The sequence below is a fragment of the Ctenopharyngodon idella genome, chromosome 18, assembly GCF_019924925.1.
Source record: "Ctenopharyngodon idella isolate HZGC_01 chromosome 18, HZGC01, whole genome shotgun sequence".
In the NCBI taxonomy this organism is placed as follows: Eukaryota; Metazoa; Chordata; class Actinopteri; order Cypriniformes; family Xenocyprididae; genus Ctenopharyngodon; species Ctenopharyngodon idella.
Genome location: NC_067237.1, coordinates 14,000,894 through 14,023,130, shown reverse-complemented (window position 1 = coordinate 14,023,130; position 22,237 = coordinate 14,000,894). Strand labels below are relative to the sequence as shown.

Genomic DNA, 22,237 nt, shown 5'->3' with positions numbered 1-22,237 from the left:
CGACTGCAGGAGCCAAAACAAACACAACCAGATCAAACAGCAGCATTTGTTCAGAAGATTCACTTCAGCTGAACAACATTCCTCTAACCCTCCCCCACTGACACACACACACACACACACACACACACAACTTCAACTACACTCGTAAAAATAAAGGTCCTAAAAACTGGTGTCTATTGTATGACAGCATGAGGACGCACCTCCTCGAGGCTGTGAAGCAGTCCTGTTATTCAGGTTTTAGATTCTGCCTAAATATGCTGTTCATATGCGACCACTTCACAATAGTAAAATGACAATGTGCCAAAGCGATGGATCCCAATTTCAGGTATTTCAACGATCACTCAAACAATGTTTTCAGGTTATAAAGACGCAGCCTTAGGCAGTTTTTCACCATCAGCACTGGAACAGGTTCCTGAGAATCAAACATGAAGAACTCAAATCATAAAACCACAGGAGAAGCATTGATGACAGTCATATTCCCTCAAGATGCTCGTTCAAATGTTTAATCGATATCAGCACACGGGGTTGCGTTACACACGTCTCTCTAAACTGCCCTCCGGCGTGAAGACGCTTCGGTGTTTGTTCGTTGTTCTCCTGAATTTGCATCGAAACATCAGTGAAGTGCTCGCGTCCAACACTCTATATGGGCACATCATATGCTGCTCAATGCAACAATTACACTGTGTTTTTTCTGAAGTTGTACATAAAACAAAGATTCTTGGAGTACATTTTACAAGAAAATGCTATTTCTTCAAAATTTTATGTTTAATTTACTTGCTGATGTTTTGCACTCTTAAAAAATAAAGTTCTTTATTGGCATTGATGATTCCATGAAGAACCTTTAACCTCCATGAAACCACTCAAGGTTCTTTAGATTATTGATATGTTCTTCACACTGAGAAATTTTTCTTTTAAGAACTGATCACTGAAAGGTTCTTTGGGGAGCCAAAAAAATGGTTCTTCTATGCAGTATTAATTTCGTTGATGAATAATTTGTCAATTACATTTTTTTCACTAACAAAAAAAAAGAGACAATAACTAAATAAAGACCAGATTAAAGACAAAAACTATGACGAAAATCTATTGACCTTTTCGTCAACAAATAAAAACGAGATGAAAATGTTAGGGAGGGATGATTTGGGAAGAGATCCAGCATTGATGTCCTGCGCACATCTGACCGGTAACGTGCTGATCTTCCCGGCAGGACATAAGTTGGTATACACTTGCGGCATGTCTTATAAAACGTTCAAAAATGTAAATGTCTGAGAGAAAGAGAAGAGAATATGGATAAATGTGAAAAAATGTGACGACGCGAAAGAGAGCTCAATGCAGTCAGTTTTTCTTTGCGCACACAGAAAGCCGCCTCTCAGATAGCGCACAAGTACTGAACTGAGCTCTTTCACGTCTTTTTGCGCTTGAACAGACAAATACACACAACATTGTCAAAATGTCTGTTTTGGTGAGTATTCATGTAAGCACAGTCGGTTATGTGTTAAGTGAATGTAAACAGTTGGGAGAATATCAGATGTGTATCAGTGTATTGGATCCGTGCATTCAGTCTTAAAGTGACAGTAGCCTAATAAACTTGCAGCTGTCCGTCATTAATGTTAATCAAACAACAAAAGAAAGAGAAAATCACTCAATGTTCTTGACTGAATAACTTTAATAGCTTTAAAGGAGTGGTTGATTATATTCACTTTTTTAACTTTAGTTAGTGTGTAATGTTGCTGTTTGAGCATAAACAACATCTGCAAAGTTACGACACTCAAAGTTCAATGCAAAGGGAGATATTTTCTTTTAAAGAATTCGCTGTTTAAGGACTACAACAAATGGCTGGTATAACGAGCTTCTTCCCAGGTTTGTGACATCACTAACCCTAAAATTTACATAAACCCCGCCCCCGAGAACATGCAACAAAGGGGGCGGGGCCATGTTGGGCTCCTTTAGAGAAGAAGAAAAGTTGTTGTAGTAGAGTGTTGTTGTCATGCCGTCATTTTACGCCGGACTGCTTCACAAACGAATGCTTGATTTGCACAAAAGATTAACATGACGGCACATGCTAGTTAATGAGTTGAATCAACTCCACAGCAACTATATAAATTTATCCACTAACCATTCAGAAACGTCTAAAAGTTGTAACTTCTTCCCGAGTCTCTCCATCAGTGTCGACTCCGGTTTGAACAACGTAAGGCTGAACACCGTCGTCATTTTGGCTGCGTGAGATTCTCCAGCTTTGTTGTTGTTGAGCGACCAAAGCGCGAGCTGTTAAAGCTCCGCCCTCTTCTAGAAAGGGGGCCGGGAGCAGCAGCTCATTTGCATTTAAAGGGACACACACAAAAACAAGTGTTTTTGCTCAAATTTGACAAGCTATAATAAATGATCTGTGGGGTATTTTGAGCTGAAACTTCACAGACACATTCTGGAGACACCAGAGACTTATATTACATCTTGTGAAAGGGGCATTATAGGTCCACTTTAACAATAAGATGCACTAATAAGCATACAAATAATCACAGATGAACAACAGAAAATTAAGCAAAAACTTTCAATACGAAGTAATCTCTATTTTTGCAATGCATCACAGGATTAAAGTTTCTGCAAAACAAGGCATCTTAGAAGGCTTAATTAACTTCATGTGATGCCTTAAAATGCTGCCTATGTAGGTAGCTCACTAGATTTTAGAACACAGCCCATGATAAGAACGTGAAAGCAAACATATTACTGCATTAAACAACAATAAAACAATGAACGATCCCCGTCCCGACACACACGTGCATGACTTGACATCTGCTTTTAAGTTTGGAGGAAGTGGGTTGTAGTGTGCACTGCGGAAGCAGGTTGGAACGCAGCCCATTTATTAGCAGCAGTAGTTATCAGCTCATTCATTTAATACCGCAATTACTGAGTTGAGTCACAGATGAATATCAATAACAGAACTGTGAATACTGTTTACACCACATCTTTGTTTACCAGCGACAACCAGACAGACAAATTTGATTTTCCAAATGAATCTAATTTGACAAAGAGATTACACCAACCCAACCCAAAAATCAAATAAGTTAAACACAATTGATAAGCCAAATGAGGGGTGTATTAATTTCCATATAGTAAAAAAGGACAAGCCCAGATTTTGCATAACTAGTCTTGAAACGTGATCCATTTGTGGCCAGCTGTCTGCGGCCGGCGCTGAGCCTTCGGTTATTTCTGGTGAGGCGACTGTTGATTTCACGACACAAACGGCACGCGGTGAAGCGTCAGAGATATTTCACCTCTCCTTCGCTGCAGGTAATTCAACACAACGCCAACGACACGAGAAGAGGTTTTTCCTGATTGTGCCAGAAATTCAGGACCTACAGTCTTCCACCTTTCAGTTTTCTGTTACGGAAATTCAAGAAATTGACTAGATAAAACATTTAAAGTATATTATATAGAGGTTGTTGTGATGGATCATTTTACACCGCCAAAGACTGCAAAACAAAAAGAAAAAAGAAAAGAAAGCAGTTCAGAAGTTAATAACAACATTACAAACTATGATACTGAATAAATAAGAAAGTAAAAAAGAAAGCAAAAGAAGAAAGAAAAAGAAAACAAAAGAAATCATCAGAAACATTTAATACTTTTGAATCAACTGAAACATTTAGTTACTTTGAATCGACAATAATTTTGTTCTTTTGAATCGACGAACATTTAGTTTATATACACACACACAAACCAAACAAATTTTTATTTATTGCTATGATAGCATTGTTTGTTTTATATTTTTTTAATTTATATAAAACTAAATATAAGCTTTTGGCTGTAGATTTCATGTGCGGCTCATTATCTGTAGACGAGGTTCTAGTGATTCACATGATTTCACTCCGTCTATTGAGTGACGGATTACATGACATCTGCTGCACGGTCACGGCAAAACCCTGAGCAAACATATGCAGAATAAGAGCGATCGCATGATTGGACTCTAAAGCTCTTGCACTGGTGTGCGTCACATATGCATCGCTCTTATTTGCCTGTTAAATAGTTGTTCAAATCTCCAACATTCAAACATCAGCCCACACATGAAGCACGAATGTTCAAAGACGACAGACAATGAGGACGAGACCACCGACAGCTGGAGGAACCTGCTGATCCGGCTGCGCGTCTGCAGAAATAACATCTGCTGAAACACACGATTAACCCCAACTACTGAAACACACCGATCACTCGCTCCAAACAAACACTTACATTACTAACACAAACTACTGAAACACACCGATCACTCGCTCCAAACAAACACTTACATTACTAACACAAACTACTGAAACACACCGATCACTCGCTCCAAACAAACACTTACATGACTAACACACAACAGGCTTCAATTACAAAACACATGTGCTTCTGCTGTAAACTCAGAATAAATGTAACTAATATTTAAATGTAACTAATATTTAAATGTAACTAATATTTCTAAAATGTAACTAAATGTTTCTAATGATTCAAAAGAACTAAATATTTGTCGATTTAAAAGAACTAAAAGTTTCTGATGATTCAAAAGAACTAAATATTTGTTGATTCCAAAGAACTAAATGTTTCTGTCGATTCAAAAGAACTAAATATTTGTTGATTCAAATGAACTAAATGTTTGTTGATTCAGAAGAACTAAATGTTTCTGATGATTCAAAAGAACTAAATATTTGTTGATTCAAATGAACTAAATGTTTGTTGATTCAGAAGAACTAAATGTTTCTGATGATTCAAAAGAACTAAATGTTTGTCGATTCAAATGTTTGTCGATTCAAAAGAACTAAATGTTTCTGTCGATTCAAAAGAACTAAATGTTTCTGTCGATTCAAAAGAACTAAATGTTTCTGTCGATTCAAAAGAACTAAATGTTTCTGTCGATTCAAAAGAACTAAATGTTTCTGTCGATTCAAAAGAACTAAATGTTTCTGTCGATTCAAAAGAACTAAATATTTCTGTCGATTCAAAAGAACTAAATGTTTCTGTCGATTCAAAAGAACTAAATATTTGTCGATTCAAAAGAACTAAATGTTTCTGTCGATTGAAAAGAACTAAATGTTTCTGATGATTCAAAAGAATTAAATATTTGTTGATTCAAAAGAACTAAATATTTGTCGATTCAAAAGAACTAAATGTTTCTGATGATTCAAAAGAATTAAATATTTGTCGATTCAAAAGAACTAAATATTTGTCGATTCAAAAGAACGAAATGTTTCTGTCGATTCAAAAGAACTAAATATTTGTCGATTCAAAAGAACTAAATGTTTCTGTCGATTCAAAAGAACTAAATATTTGTCGATTCAAAAGAACTAAATGTTTGTCGATTCAAAAGAACGAAATGTTTCTGTCGATTCAAAATAACTAAATATTTGTTGATTCAAAAGAACTAAATGTTTCTGATGATTCAAAAGAACTAAATATTTGTTGATTCAAAAGAAGTAAATGTTTCTGATGATTCAAAAGAACTAAATATTTGTCGATTCAAAAGAACTAAATATTTGTTGATTCAAAAGAACTAAATGTTTCTGTCGATTCAAAAGAACTAAATGTTTCTGTCGATTCAAAAGAACTAAATATTTCTGTCGATTCAAAAGAACTAAATGTTTGTTGATTCAGAAGAACTAAATGTTTCTGTCGATTCAAAAGAACTAAATATTTGTCGATTCAAAAGAACTAAATGTTTCTGTCGATTCAAAAGAACTAAATGTTTGTCGATTCAAAAGAACTAAATGTTTCTGTCGATTCAAAAGAACTAAATATTTGTCGATTCAAAAGAACTAAATGTTTCTGTCGATTCAAAAGAACTAAATGTTTGACGATTCAAAAGAACTAAATGTTTCTGTCGATTCAAAAGAACTAAATATTTGTCGATTCAAAAGAACTAAATGTTTGTCGATTCAAAAGAACGAAATGTTTCTGTCGATTCAAAAGAACTAAATATTTGTTGATTCAAAAGAACTAAATGTTTGTTGATTCAGAAGAACTAAATGTTTCTGATGATTCAAAAGAACTAAATATTTGTTGATTCAAAAGAATTAAAAGTTCAGTTGCTTCAACAAGAATCATGCAAGATATCTCTATCATGAGTATGAAGTTATGAAATAATGAGAAAATCAAAGAGTAAATCAGACGCTTTACTTAAGGGCATCTCACATACAAGTTCACTAAGACAGAGCGTCACGCTGCCCTCGGGTTCTGTTACTATGAGTTTGTAAGTCATAATAAAGTGATTTAGGACTAAAATTAAATGTTCAAATCTCTGACAAACAGCCAGAACAACCAAATGAAAAGCAAATGAAGCTCACAGACGTGTAATCGAGGCAGTCTGAGTCACGCCATCATCAGAGTAATGAAGTGGAGCATTACTGTTACGCAATATTCAAAACAAACGCAATCAATCAGATCTACGGGCTCAGAGAATCAGTTCTCAGATGATAATGACGTTCATCACACCTCTGTGTGTCTCTGAATGAGTCGGTCTGGGATTGGGAAGGTAGTTTTGGCAGGAATCCACTCTTGGCACGTGTTAAAGTGGCGACCGGGCAGCGCTTGCATCAGAGCAGAGAGTGAAATAAAACTCTCGCCGCAGTGTGTGGCCGCGCGCCAGCCACTCCTCCAGCCACTGATCTGGACCCGCGCCAAACCAACAGCAGAGAAACTACAATCACTGCGGCTCGCTCACACCGCTCAGGTTCAGACGCTCGAGTTCACTCACACACCACTGCTGAATGCTGCCACACGCCACCAGCCAGTCCCATCATGCACTTCTCTCACAGTTTGATGAACTTCTAAAACTTTAATACAAATAAATAGGCATGAAGATAATCAGATATTATAAACATTAACATCATGATTTTCTGTAAAGCAGCTTTGAAACGTGTACTGTGAAAAGAGCTTTACAAATACATTCTGTTTCAATTAATATGAATTTAATGAATCTAATCATTGAAAATATCATACTGGAAAAAGGTTATTTTAATGCTCTGGCATAGAAACGTTATTAAAAACTCACAAGTAAAAGCTCAAAATCAAAACTATATAAAATAGATACGTTTTTCTGCTGATTTATTTACATTTTTGCTGAAAACGGAGCATCCAGATCATATAATCCAAATAAAAACAGGGTTATAGTCATTCACCTATGAAAAGTCATACAATTCAGATCATGAAAACTGGTTAAAACAAACACATTTGTCACAAATATGAATGTGGATTTGAGTCAAATTCAATTGCATATTCCTGAATGTTCAATTGCATGTTCAGTAAATATTCGAAATTCAATTGCGATGTTCAATATCTAAATATTCGAAATTCAATTGCGATGTTCAATATCTAAATATTCGAAATTCAATTGCGATGGTTAATATCTAAATATTCGAAATTCAATTGCGATGTTCAATATCTAAATATTCGAAATTCAATTGCGATGTTCAATATCTAAATATTTGAAATTCAATTGCGATGTTCAATATCTAAATATTCTAAATTCAACTGCGATGTTCAATATTCTAAATTCAACTGCGATGTTCAGTATCTAAATATTCGAAATTCAATTGCGATGTTCAATATCTAAATATTCTAAATTCAACTGCGATGTTCAGTATCTAAATATTCGTAATTCAACTGCGATGGTCAGTATCTAAATATTCGAAATTCAATTGCGATGTTCAATATCTAAATATTCGAAATTCAATTGCGATGTTCAATATCTAAATATTCGAAATTCAACTGCGATGTTCAGTATCTAAATATTCGTAATTCAACTGCGATGGTCAGTATCTAAATATTCGAAATTCAATTGCGATGTTCAATATCTAAATATTCGAAATTCAATTGCGATGTTCAATATCTAAATATTCAAAATTCAACTGCGATGTTCAATATCTAAATATTCGAAATTCAACTGCGATGTTCAATATCTAAATATTCGAAATTCAATTGCGATGTTCAATATCTAAATATTTGAAATTCAACTGCGATGTTCAATATCTAAATATTCGAAATTCAATTGCATGTTCAACATCTAACCAGGTAAACAAGCAGCAAACCAGCTGCTCTAAATAGTTCTGCATTAGACTAACAGTGAATCTGTGTGTGTGTGTGTGTGTGTGTGTGTGTGTGTGTGTGTGTGTGTGTGTGTTGTGACTGATCATATTACCACCATCATCAGTATCTCTTCCCACATTGGGGATCATGTGATTTCATTCAGGGTTGATTCAGAAACTAATATGTCAACCATAATAAACAGACATAATTTACATCAGACTTTGAGCTTTAGATACGAAGGCCAAAACAGCAGCAAAGTATTATAAAAATGTTAATGCTTTAGTTATCTTTTAAGTGCCCCTATTATGCTATTTAAAGGTTTGGAGTGTCCTTTACATGCATCAAAGTTCAAAAACACTTTAATTTTCTCATAATATCCAATGCAGCATCAGCTCTTTTCTCTCAGTGTCTGAAACGTTTCGATCAAAGATTCAGTCTCTCTAAACCCCGCCTTTCTCAGAGCCTGCTCTGCTGTGATTGGTCAGAAACCAAATGCTCATTATCATATCTGAATCTCAGCTCTTGATTCACAGTGATACGAACAGTAAAGATGGCGTCAGTTTTACCATATCAATCTCATCAAAGTGGATTTGCTTTGCCAGCAGAAAACAGCGTCTTCTCAACATGAACAACACGAACCAAACTCTTCCAGTCTCAGATACAACTACAGTGATTGAGGGCGGGGCAAAGAGACGCTGTTCAGCCAATGAAGACCAGAGGCTGGCATTATGCAAATTAGTTACAAACCTACGCAACAGGAAGTGAGACTGAATTACTGACGACTCCTTTTTTTGAAGTTCAGAATCGATTCTTTCTTTTAGGAGACGAAAACTTCATTGGTTGTGCACTTTGATCATCTTTAAAACTATTATATTACACACTACATGAAAGGTATGGTAATATTTGAAAAAGCATAATAGAGGCACTTAAATGCAGGACTGATGGTTAGTAAAGGCAAGCATCTGTATTTCTATTGCTCAGAGTAGAAAGCAGAACTCAATATCACAATCATCCCTCACCGTTGCACTCGTGCAGGTGGTGTGTTTTGCACCTCATTTAAAAAACTAGATTAGATAAAAATCTAGTTTATGATCTTTTCTTTTCCCTCACGCCAAAGGTTTTTGCAGTCACTCATTCGATCATTCACACAGTCACATTCAAGACGCACAAGGCAAAGCAAACATCTGCGAGAGGTCAAGCCGACATCACAGGCAGGTTTCTGCACATCTCAGCGAGACGATATGACGTGCATCTGAATAATTCTGTGTCTCAACACAGTAAAACATGTTCAAATCAACATACAGGGATTTTGTTTATATTAGTGTGATGCTAGCTGCTTCTGTGCATTAAACTAAATCTTTGCATTTTTTGCACTCTCGTATTTATGTGATCTTCAGGTCTAAAATTGGGCAAAAATGCCACGAACTCAAAAAAATGCCCTCAAATTCAAGAAAAATGCCTGTGCACAATTAAAAAAATGACGCAATTACAGTGAAAATGAAAGAAAAGTGTTGATTGAGGTGTACATTTAGATCTATTTTGCAGCAGTGTTGAGCATTATAACCAATCACGCATGTTTCTGTTGAGCTTATGAACGCATTGGCCAATCAGAGGTGTTTCAATTAGCGCTGAAAATTAGTTTTTGCATAAAAAGCAATAAACGTTTCTTAGCTTGTTTTTTCTGTGTAGCAGAATATTGTGACGCGCTGTTTCCCCAAACAAATGCTTATGTATTCTATTAATAATCATATTCGGCATTAATAATAATTATTACAATATCAAGAGCAATAATTGACAATAATGATTTTTGCAGCCCTACCTTATAATGAGTTCCTGTTTTTTATTATCATTTATAGGGTCATTCTGTGTCAAATAAACCAAAATTCAGAAACTTCCCGGCCTCAAATGTTTGATTTTTTTTATCTTTTTCTGTAGAAAGACAAACATAAATAGTGATGAAAGTCAAAATATTAAATGTCACAGATGTATATTTACTGAGTAATCCACTATTTTGTAGAGGGTGTCAAAACAACCATTTTCACCTGAGATTTGGAGCCAAATTAGAGGGGTGTAAAAATGGCTTTATAAAGATAGCAGCATCATTATTTTATTTCTACACAGAGATTGGTAGATCTATTAATAAAATCTGTTGACTTTAGCAATCTTTGTTTCATTATATGCCAACAGTGACCGTTCAAAAATGGGAAAGAAGCACTTCTTGTGTTTTGTGCCTCAAGTTTGCATGCCTGTAACTCAAGAAGTGTTAAAGATAACTTAATATCCTTTTAGATTCTGGTTCTTAACAAACTTTTCTTTTCGAATCTTAATTTTAAAGGCCCTCAAGGATTCAATCCCAGAGATATGGAGATCTTAATGTGGCTCCATGAGTAATAAAATAAACATAAATGCCATGTCAGATGCAGCTTCTGATACAGCTTTGCAGTGTAAAGATTTTGTTGATTTAATTATATTGGTATCAAACTATGGAAGTTTGTTTCCACCACTTTTTATTTCACAATTCTGACTTTTTTTTTTTTTTTTTTGCAATTGCAAACTTTTTCTTTTTTCTCAGAATTGAGAAATAAAAAGTTTTTTTTATTCCGTGGCAGAAACAAGCTTCTCTAGTATTCTGACTGATTGAAGTAATTGGTTAAATTTAAGTATTTGATATAATAGACAACACAAAAACAAGCTAATTATACAAACTGCCCATACAAAGGTAAAAAAAATGCCCCTGGAAGTCATTTCCTTTAAATCAGATATTGCCCGGTTCCTTCTTTTGATGTGCATCTGTGGGATTTTTTTTCACTGTAAAGGTCTTCGAAACAGTGTCAGAAACCGTCTTTCTCCTGATCTTTAGCTCATCTTACTCTAGCTTTTATTGACATGCGGTGACATAAAACAGAAGGAGTGGCGATTCTCCGATGGGAATCTGTCATGTTTGAGGACTTGACTCTGTAATTCCGTTTGGAATGTTTCCTTTGGGTGGGGCGACACTTCCAGCGTGACCCTCCCCCACCTTCACCGGCTCTATTTCTGGATCAGCGGAATCTTCAACACTGGACTGTGAGAGCCTGGATTCTATAAGCACACCCTAAACACACACACACACACACACACACCATAAACACTCACACACATACTTTGCTAATGGTAACATTCATGCAGAAATTAATGCATTTTGCAGAAATGTGCTGTACACAACAGAGCACACTGTATTCCTGTACTGGATCTTTCATTGTTGAATGAACAGAAGCAAGTTTTGTTTTTTTTAAACAAAGGTGAATTAAAATTAGCTTGTTTTTATTTGTAAGTTACTCAACATGCATTAAGACGAGGTCAAGTAACAGTAGCATAATTACGCCTATTGTTCCACACACCATTTTAACAGTATAAAGAGCGTCTGTGCAGTATGCAGTGTGCTAGTGATCCATTTGAACATCAACAGCACTGAAAGAGACCTGCACAAACACAACCGTCGGAGGATTACGTTTAATGACGCAAACCTTGGGCCCACATAACATCAACCCACATCAACAACCCACAATCCCTCAGTGTAGCACACAATTAAACAGCGTAAACACAGTGTTCAGCCCTGCCACAGGCTCTTGGGAGGAATAAAGCATTCAAATACAACTCTCATTAACTCAAACTAAATCTATTAAAAACATTTTGGTTAACTGAAAGCTGAAATAACAAAATATAAATATTAGAAGAAAAAATTAAACTAAACGGAAATTAGAAATGTGGCCTTGCCAATAAACTGAAATAAGTTTAAACACTAAAATTACTAACTGGAAATAACTAAAAGTAAAACAGAAATAATATAAATGAAACCTAAAAGCATGTAACAAAAATACTAAAAATTAAACTAATATGAAAGATGGAAACAGATAAATAAAAGATAATTGAATATATTAATTAAAAAATATAAAAATATTTAAAATAAAATAAAATATAAATATTAAATGAAAACTTTATTTTACTAAAATTACTAACTGGAAATAAAAACTAAAACAGATATAAAAATGAATTAAACCTAAATAGTAATATTTTAGAAACACAAAAACTATTAACAATGACAAAAGCATGTAATAAATTTAAAGTTAATTAAAAATTAAACTAAAATGAAGACGAAGGAGATGGAAATAAAAATTTCCACCGATTTTAACTTAAAAATTCAGTTGCTGCCCTTAAATTTAAGTATAGTCAACTTCATACAAGTCATTTCAATTTAAATTATATTAAACTGACTTTAAAAAATTTAGATGAATCTCACATAACATAAAAAAGTTGAAATTGCTTAAATTATTTTGATTAGTTAAAGTAATGTAAAACATAAGTTGCCATGACTTTCTGAAACTATAATATTATATAAATAATACTAAAATAACTTTGCTGAGGAGCCAAACACAACACACAATATCTCCTGAAAGATCTTTAAGGGCTTGTAGAGCTGCGTTATATATTGAATATTAACAGTATATTCAATATAATTTTGTTGGTGCTACAAAATGAACAACATTGTGAATTTTGATGCCTTATAAGTGCTTTTTTAATTGACAATTAAGTTGCGTAAACATCAGCAGTTGATTAGTTCATCACTCAAACATGTTTTTAACTGCCTGTTTATGTTTAAGTAAAAAAATTAAAACATCAATATTTATAGCTGATTACTGTTAAATTAGTGCATATATATTATATATATATATATATATATATATATATATATATATATATATATATATATATCTCTCCAAATATATACCCAAACATGTTTAGTCAAAATGATGGTTCTTTTGAATGAAAATTCTTTGTAATCCATTTCAGCACATTATATATATATATATATATATATATATTATATGCATCAAGAGTCACTGTCGCCTGCAAGGTATCCGTCTAGAATGCCTGATCGACAGGGACGCTGAATAAATAATAGATCAGCTTTTAACTGCAGTATGTGCTTGAGACAGAACAGAAAAGACAGACTGTAAATAAATGAAAAATATCAGTTAATTTGAAATAATAAACCTTTACAAAAACAATATTGAAGTATCCGAAAGTAAAATTCCTTTAACTTCGATTCACCTCACTTATGACTCCATCGGATCAACTAATGCAACTCAAAGCGCACGTGAGGATCTGCATTCATAATGCATGAGGCGTAAATGAGGCCAATCATTCCCTCAGTCAGCGCTTACATAATCCACATCGATCCGCGCTAGACTAGTCCACACGATCGCCCACTTCCACCCTGCGCAGGTGACGTGACGATTAAATATGCACCAGCCTGAGCTCGAGGTGACGTAACTATATGAACTTTACAATAACCAGTGATGATATAATACAAGTAGTCTTCACTAGATCATGTCATGGTTTTTATTAGTGTCAAAATGGTCAGATGCTGGTCTATATACTATCAATCATTAGCAGAGATGGTCAAGTACTGACCACAAATCTGATGTTTGCAACTGGAAGTACAACAAAAGAGCCGCATTTGCTCTACAATCACCATCATGCATGTTCATCTTCAGACTCTGATTGGATGCATTCAGTCGGTGTTATTAAAACCCTATTAATCACTGTCGGATTAGGAAGGGGGGCAGGGAGGAAGACAAGCGTTAGACCGGCCCTTCTGGACCCCAGGGACGCACCGGAGGATTACCGGGGTCAGCTGGCCTGGACGTCCCACTGCGGCCCCCACAGATCGCTGGACCCTCCCACCACAGCGAGCACACGACACCTTTGTCCAGCCCTTGTTTAACAATTATTTACTCTGTGTTGGACGGAGGGAGTGAGGTCAGAACACATACATCACTGACAAAACCCCCACAACACACGCACTCGCACGAGTCATTAACCTCTCACATTTGTTGAATTGAATCTTTCACTGATTCTTGTTCAGCTGAATGAAAATGGTTCATTCACTTGATTATTGAACTGAAAACTGCACTTTTAGAAGAAAAGATTTTAAAACCCTAAAGGGTTCCATCAGGCGCTTCATATGTAGAACCTTAAAGGGTTCCGTCAGGTGCTTCATATGTAGAACCTTAAAGGGTTCCGTCAGGCGCTTCATATGTAGAACCTTAAAGGGTTCCGTCAGGCGCTTCATATGTAGAACCTTAAAGGGTTCCGTCAGGCGCTTCATATGTAGAACCTTAAAGGGTTCCGTCAGGCGCTTCATATGTAGAACCTTAAAGGGTTCGTCAGGCTCTTCATATGCAGAACCTTAAAGGGTTCGTCAGGCGCTTCATATGTAGAACCCTAAAAGGGTTCCGTCAGGCGCTTCATATGTAGAACCTTAAAGGGTTCGTCAGGCTCTTCATATGTAGAACCTTAAAGGGTTCGTCAGACGCTTCATATGTAGAACCCTAAAAGGGTTCCGTCAGGCGCTTCATATGTAGAACCTTAAAGGGTTCCGTCAGGCGCTTCATATGTAGAACCTTAAAGGGTTCCGTCAGGTGCTTCATATGTAGAACCTTAAAGGGTTCGTCAGACGCTTCATATGTAGAACCCTAAAAGGGTTCCGTCAGGCGCTTCACATGTAGAACCTTAAAGGGTTCGTCAGACGCTTCATATGTAGAACCCTAAAAGGGTTCCGTCAGGCGCTTCACATGTAGAACCTTAAAGGGTTCCGTCAGACGCTTCATATGTAGAACCTTAAAGGGTTCGTCAGACGCTTCATATGTAGAACCTTAAAGGGTTCCGTCAGACGCTTCATATGTAGAACCTTAAAGGGTTCCGTCAGGTGCTTCATATGTAGAACCTTAAAGGGTTCCGTCAGGTGCTTCATATGTAGAACCTTAAAGGGTTCCGTCAGGTGCTTCATATGTAGAACCGTAAAGGGTTCCGTCAGACGCTTCATATGTAGAACCTTAAAGGGTTCGTCAGGCGCTTCATATGTAGAACCTTAAAGGGTTCGTCAGACGCTTCATATGTAGAACCTTAAAGGGTTCCATCAGGCGCTTCATATGTAGAACCTTAAAGGGTTCGTCAGACGCTTCATATGTAGAACCTTAAAGGGTTCCATCAGGCGCTTCATATGTAGAACCTTAAAGGGTTCGTCAGACGCTTCATATGTAGAACCTTTTCCCATGATGGGATCATTTTATGTACTTAGTTTTAATTAATCTTTTTAATTCATTTTTTATTTTGATTTAATTTTATGAATTAAACAGCTCGTAAACATACTTTCTCACTAGAAAATTTGAATTAATCCATTAAATATGAAAGCATTATGCAATCATTTAAGGCATTTCTCCTTATATAGAACCTTTCTGAAATAAAGTGTTCTTTAAAAATTGGCCCTTTTTCCACTGAATGTGACATGACACTGAAGACTGGAGTAATGATGCTGAAAATTCAGCTTTGAATCACAGAAATATATTATATTTTAAAACACATTCACATAGAAAACAGTTATTTTACATTGTAAAAAATATTTTACTGTTTTTACTGTATTTTTGATCAAATAAATACAGCCTTGGTGAGCAGAAATGGCTTATTTCACAAACATTAAAAAAAAACTTTCTAACTTCTCATAGTTAAACTGTGTCAGAAAAAAAAAATCTTAAATTATGTCAGATAACACTTAAGCAAAACATAGTCAGGTCAAAGTGTCTGAATAATTTTTGGTTTCAAATTTTACTGGTAGTCCACTGCATGAAGAATTTTTGGGTATAATATGTCACAGTTTACTTTATTTTGCTATCCTCACTTACATTAATGAACTAGTGTCCTGAACACACTAGTAAACATACCAAAAATATCTGAATAATTTTTGGTTTGACTGTGTGTATATATAAATATACACACACACACACACACACACACTTCAGTCTTCTGATAGATCAATCAAGCATCTGAACATCTGAACACGACATCCTGTCTGTTCACTTCAGAAAGGAATTTACAGCAGCTGTCATTAAAACTCACAGAGATACCATTAAAACGAGAGAGCGCGTCGTCCCGCTGTCTCTGAACCTTCCCCCCTCAACCACGCAACCTGAATCTGCCGGCCATGAAGAGGTGTCATTATACACCGCTGGCCACACATAATGACAGAGCACATAAAAGACAGGACACAAAGAGAGAGACGGACGCATCTCTCAGCACAATGACGCTGCCCTCCCCTCCTGACCATCTGTATTTCCTCTTCCTCTCAATGAAATGAGGATTTCATCACTGACAGTCTGATCAGGGTTAGTGAAATTAATGCGTTTTACCCTTCAGATCAGAATCATTGTCTCTGTTGTCTTCAAGTCAGAATGATGACATCTATGAGATCAGATGAGCAACATGTGCACCACTATAATGCCACAACCATATCCTTCAAATGCTTCCTGAAGTTTTTCTAGTGTGCAGATGCTCTTAATATCAACATGCAATGCATTTGCAAGCATTTTCAAAATAAAGCAGAATATATTTACATTACATTTGACATTAATGCATTTAGCAGACTTGATTTTGTCCATTTTTTTTCTTCAGAATAATATGCATTGATGAATTTGAATCACAGATGCATGGAGAAAAGTTTTAAGAGTCACTGTAGAATTTATTTTGCATGTATTTTGCAAACGATTAAATGCATATGGATCTGGCCAGAAGATACTACTCATCTGGTTTTATGAGGCCACATGATTGCAGAACAAAACTACATTTCCTGTCATGCAGCCACAGAAAATGACAATGCATAACCAACACACTTAATGTGTGTCGTTTACATTTTTTATGCACTAAAAAGCCTCCCGTGTTTGTTGAGAAGTGAAAAAAGCAAGATATATGAAATCGCTCAATGCATCAAATTCAATCAAAATCAGCTTGAAGCACATTGCATCGTAATTCTGACTTCCAAAATGATAAGTAGGACTTGAATCTTTGTCTCTCTGTCCATTTCCACACTGCTGTTCTATCTTGGAAAGGTAGAATGGATGTTGTCTCTATAAATAAGCAGTTACAGCCCTTTAATCACATCAGAGGCTCTTCATGTGCACAGATCAGCTGATTCACGCTCACAGCAAGACGTCAACAGATTCACATTCAGTCGACAGTCCACCTGAAATCAAAACTGACTTGATTTACTGTCTATTCAATTCATGTTTCTGGTCTTATTGTAATCGATTCACCAGTGCATCAATCAAGTCTGCTCCATCACAATGCATAAATGTAAAATGTATTTATTCTGCTTTACTCTGAAACATGTCAAATCATGGAAGCAAAATGGTTGCAAATGGCATTGCATGATGATATGCACACTAGAAATACTTCAAGAAGCGTTCAAAGAGTGCATTTTGGGACTGTGGAAAGGAAACATCAGAATGCATTGCATTTGAAGTTCAGGTTTTAGCTGCATGTCAGAGAATCACTTTCACAAAACCTTCTGATGCAGCATTCCCATTAAAATCAAGGCATTTTGAAGGAAACTTGCATTATGCTGCAGATCACGCCTAGAGCGCTGAGGCTACTGTGCAATTCGTAACACACGCCCACTACACGCGTGCACAAACACTCCCACGTGTTAACTGACAAAATTGGGCCAAATGTCTCTTTACACAGTCTGGACGCTGGCCAAAGTCGACTCAGCATTTGGCAGGAGCGTAAGAGAACAAATAAGTCAAGTGAAGTGTCCGGCTCCGTGCCAGCGCGCACGCGGCGAGCAGAACGGCAGCGGATCGGAGCAGATGTTTCTCCTGAGGGGCCGATACAGCTAAAACCAAACACAAACACGTGTGGAAAGGTGCAAAGAGGACGAGAGGGAGAAATCATGACCAAACCACCGCGACGACACACTGACTCATCAAACACTACTGCGCTTCCGAAACATTCAGCCTGCTGCTCGGAAACAAACATAGAAATGATGTTCATTTGCTGTTGAATAAGAATAATGCTGGGTTCTACGGAAGAGGATTAGGGACAAGGAATTAAAAAAAACAACAAAAAATGAGATCAAGGTCATTATAATGCAAGATTAAACTCGTTACATTTCTAGAAAAAAGTCGAAATACAACGTTGAGAATAAACTCAAAGTTTGAGAATAAAGTCACTATGATTTGAGAAAAATCTTGATAAATTTAGAGAAAAATAGTCTAAATAAAATGTTGAGAATAAACATTAAATTTTGAGAATAAAGTCGTTGTGTTTCCAGAAAAAACATATTACATTTCAAGAAAAAAGTCAAAATAAAATGTTGAGAATAAACATTTTTCATTGAATTTTGAGAATAAAGTCATGTTTCGAGAAAAAAAGCGTTAAATTTTGAGAAAAAAGTCTAAATAAAATGTTGAAAATAAAATCATTACATTTTGAGAATAGTCATTGTGTTGGGACAAAACTCGTTAAATATCTAGAAAAACGACGAAATACAACGTTGAGAATAAAATCATTACATTTTGAGAATAAAGTCGATGCGTTTCAAAAAAAAAACTTGTAAAATTTTAGAGAAAAAAGTCTAAATTAAATGTAGAGAATAAACTCTTTAAATTTTGAGAATAAAGTCGTGTTTCAAGAAAAATGCATTAAATTAAGAAAAAAGTCAAAATAAAATGTTGAGAATAAGCATTAAATTTTGAGAACAAAGTCATGTTTCAAGAAGAAAAACTTGTTAGATTTTGAGAAAAAGTCGAAATAAAGTGTTAAGAATAAAATTTCAAGAAAAAAAGTCTAAATAAAATGTAGAGAATATTTTGAGAATAAAGTTGTTGTGTTTCGAGAAAAAACATGATAAATTGGGAGAAAAAAAAGTTGAAATAAAATGTTGAGAATAAACTCATTAAATTTTGAGAATAAAGTTGTTGTGTTTCAAGAACAAAAACGTTAAATTTTAGTGAAAAAAGTCTAAATAAAACCATGCGTTTTTTCTCGACTTTTATTTCTAGAAATTTAACGAGTTTAATCTGGCATTATAATGACTTTAAACTCCAGATGGTTTTATTTTTTTATTATTGTTTGCCCTAATCCTCTTCCGTAGGGATCACATTGAGTTTCAAACCAGCAAAAATGTTACAAAAGCTTCGTCGTGTAAAATCAAACAAAGTGGCATAAAGTTTCAGTTTAATATACTATAAATAGTAGTTAATATTTATTTGAAACATTATTGCATTTAACAAATAATTTCTGAATTTGAGGATATAAACTCTTGGAACTGCAGTAGTTCTGACACATCGTGAATGGTCAGAAAAATAATTGATTTAAGTTTATTATTCTGACCCCAGTGGCAGATATTTGTTCTTGTTCTAAGCAAAAACTCACTTCATTTCAATACATTTTTCAGCCAAAAAAAAAAAAAAAAGACTTAATATCTAACAAAATTTAGTTTCTCAAGTAAATGTATCTTGATTTAAGAATGTTTAGATGTTTGTACTGGAAAACAAGACAAAAATGATGAAGAACATCATTGTCAAGATAACACAAGCTCTCTTACCGCTTTAAAATGATCGTCGTAGCTCCAATCCGCTTGGCCGTTAGGAGAAGACGCCGATGGCCGGCCGACGGGCGAGAGATCGTCCTCAGGTTCCTGTTTGACCCTGACGGCGGGCGACGGGGCTCTTTTGGTGGGGTCCGAGAAGCTCGCGATGGGGCGTCCAGGCAGATGTACGGCTCCCTGCTGCAGCGCCAGCGTCTGCTTCCTGAGGAACTCCAGCCCGGACGGCGGCCTGTCGTCTTCCTCACTGCCTTCATCGCCCTCCATCATCTCATCATCATCATCATCATCATCATCCGAATCCCGGCCTCGCTCCTCCTCGTGTTCAGAGTCCATGCTGCTCTGATTGGAGACCAGAGACAGCTGTCCGCCGCTCATGAATCCAGCCCCAGAAGCCCTTGCGGCGGCCAGAATGGCCTGCTGAGCCGCGACCTGCTGCGCGTACATGATGTGAGCTTCACGCAGCCTCCGCTCCTTGTGCTCCATCTCCAGACGCGCCTGCTGCTGCCGCTGCAGCTGCTCCATCATGGCCTCCAGCTTCAAGCCACCCGCCAATCCGGCCTCCTGAGAGACGGAGACAAACGCTCAAATTAAAACACGTCCCTCCAAGAGCTTTAAATGCGTAACTCAGCGTTCACTGAACTCATGTCATTTCTCTTGATTCAAGCTGCAAATGTTTTGGAAACATAAGCATGTTTTGGGGTCAGTTCGCAGAATCTCACCTTCATTGATCATGTGCACGCATCTTTGTTTTGCAAACATGAACATTTGGCTGTTGTTGCAAATTCTGCCGATGTCACCAAGTTAGCATTGCACCCTCATAATGAGATTATAATGAGATTTAGGCATGTAAACACAATAATTCGATCAAATTGATGCAATTAAGCTCTTAATCGTAGCAACCGTAATCATAGTAAAACATGGTGTATGCTGATTTAAACACTTTAAAGGATTAGTTCACTTCAGAATGAAAATTTCCTGATAATTTCCTCACCCCCATGTCATCCAAGATGTTCATATCTTTCTTTCTTCAGTGGAAAAGAAATGAGGAAAACATTCCAGGATTTTTCTCCATATAGTGGACTTTAACGGGTTGAAGGTCCAAATGTCAGTTTCAGTGCAGCTTCAAAGAGCTCTACATGATCCCAGACGAGGAATAAGAATCTTATCTAGAGAAACCATCGGACATTTTCTAAAAAAAATAAACATTTATATACTTTTTAACCACAAATGCTCATCTTGCACTGCTCTGTGATGCTCCACGCATTACGTAATCATGTTGGAAAGGTCACGCGTGACGTAGGTGGAAGTACCGATCCAGTGTTTACAAAGTGAACGTGCAAAGACTACGTCACGCGTGACCTTTCCAACGTGATTACGTAATGCGTGGAGCATCACAGAGCAGTGGAAGACGAGCATTTGTGGTTTAAAAGTATATAATGTTTATTTTTTTTAGAAAATGTCCGATGGTTTCTCTAGATAAGACTCTTATTCCTCGTCTGGGATCGTGTAGAGCTCTTTGAAGCTGCACTGAAACTGACATTTGGACCTTCAACCCGTTGAACCCCAGTGAAGTCCACTATATGGAGAAAAATCCTGGAATGTTTTCCTCAAAAACCTTCATTTCTTTTCCACTGAAGAAAGAAAGACATGAACATCTTGGATGACATGGAGGAGAGTAAATTATCAGGAAATTTGAATTCTGAAGTGAACTAATCCTTTAAGCTCATAATCGTAGCAACCATAATCATAGTAAAACATGGCATATGATGATTTTAATTGCAATAAACAGGCATTTAAACACTTTAATCGCATGTATTCCACTCTGAACAAAGTGTGCATGTGCATTTTTGGGGTGTTGAAGTATTCAGAATGAATATAATTCAGTATAGCCTATTGATGGTTAAAGACATTGAAATGGAGACATTTTAGGCGCCAAAGAACAAATCTGTGTGCACTGTTTGCGCTGTGCATATGTGAATAATGGTGGTAAAAATAACCACAATTCTTTAATCAGAATAATGAAAATTGCATGTAAACGAGATGTAAACATCTTACTGCGATTAAGTTATTCTGATGATTGGAAATAATCACATTATTATTGCACATGTAAATGTAGTCAAAAGAATAATTGATAATTTTGGTTGGTTGGTGTTTTAACATCTTGCCAGTTTCCTTGGCGATTTTCGTGGAGAATAACATGTTGAAATACTATAAAAGAGCAATTTAACAACAACCTATATGAAAAAGTTTGCTTTGGATAAAAACTCTAAAATGGATTCAGGGTGAAATTTGTTTTGATAATACAATGTTTAAGAGATACTGGAGTCTGGCATGAAGATCACAGCGATGGATCTTCATTTGATATTAAGAAATTCTGCAATTATTGAAAATAAACATGCAACTTTTACACAGTTGAGTCCTGATAGTTTTGGAAGCAATTAGAATGTGAATTATAATTAAAATACACTGACATTTCTGACACATATACAGATGCACTGATAAAAATGCAACTTCTCTTTTTATAGTGGGCTGATAAATTCCTTGCCGTTAATTATCATGATAATTATTAATACTAAAATGGGTTTTTAATGGCTGATATTTATACTGAGATCCAGAGAACAAGCTCGTTTAATCAGAGCAAATGGCCGAATTTAAATTAATATGTATTTTACGGAGTATTTACTCAAACTTCAACATTTGAAAGCATGAAATATGCAACATCCATTGACAATTCTGCCTGCAAAATATGGATCCGACATACAGACA

At 36.0% G+C, this 22,237-nt stretch overlaps 1 protein-coding gene across 2 annotated transcripts in view; it reads right to left on the bottom strand.

The window, feature by feature from the left end:
- The window catches only part of LOC127500057 (AT-rich interactive domain-containing protein 3B-like), a 62,106-nt gene that overhangs the window by 38,436 nt on the left and 1,433 nt on the right, over positions 1 to 22,237 (bottom strand). For both annotated transcript variants that reach the window (XM_051870935.1, XM_051870934.1), the window contains exon 2: positions 19,469 to 20,032. In XM_051870935.1, coding sequence (XP_051726895.1) covers positions 19,469 to 20,032 — 564 coding nt within the window. The remainder of the gene's footprint in view (positions 1 to 19,468; positions 20,033 to 22,237) is intronic.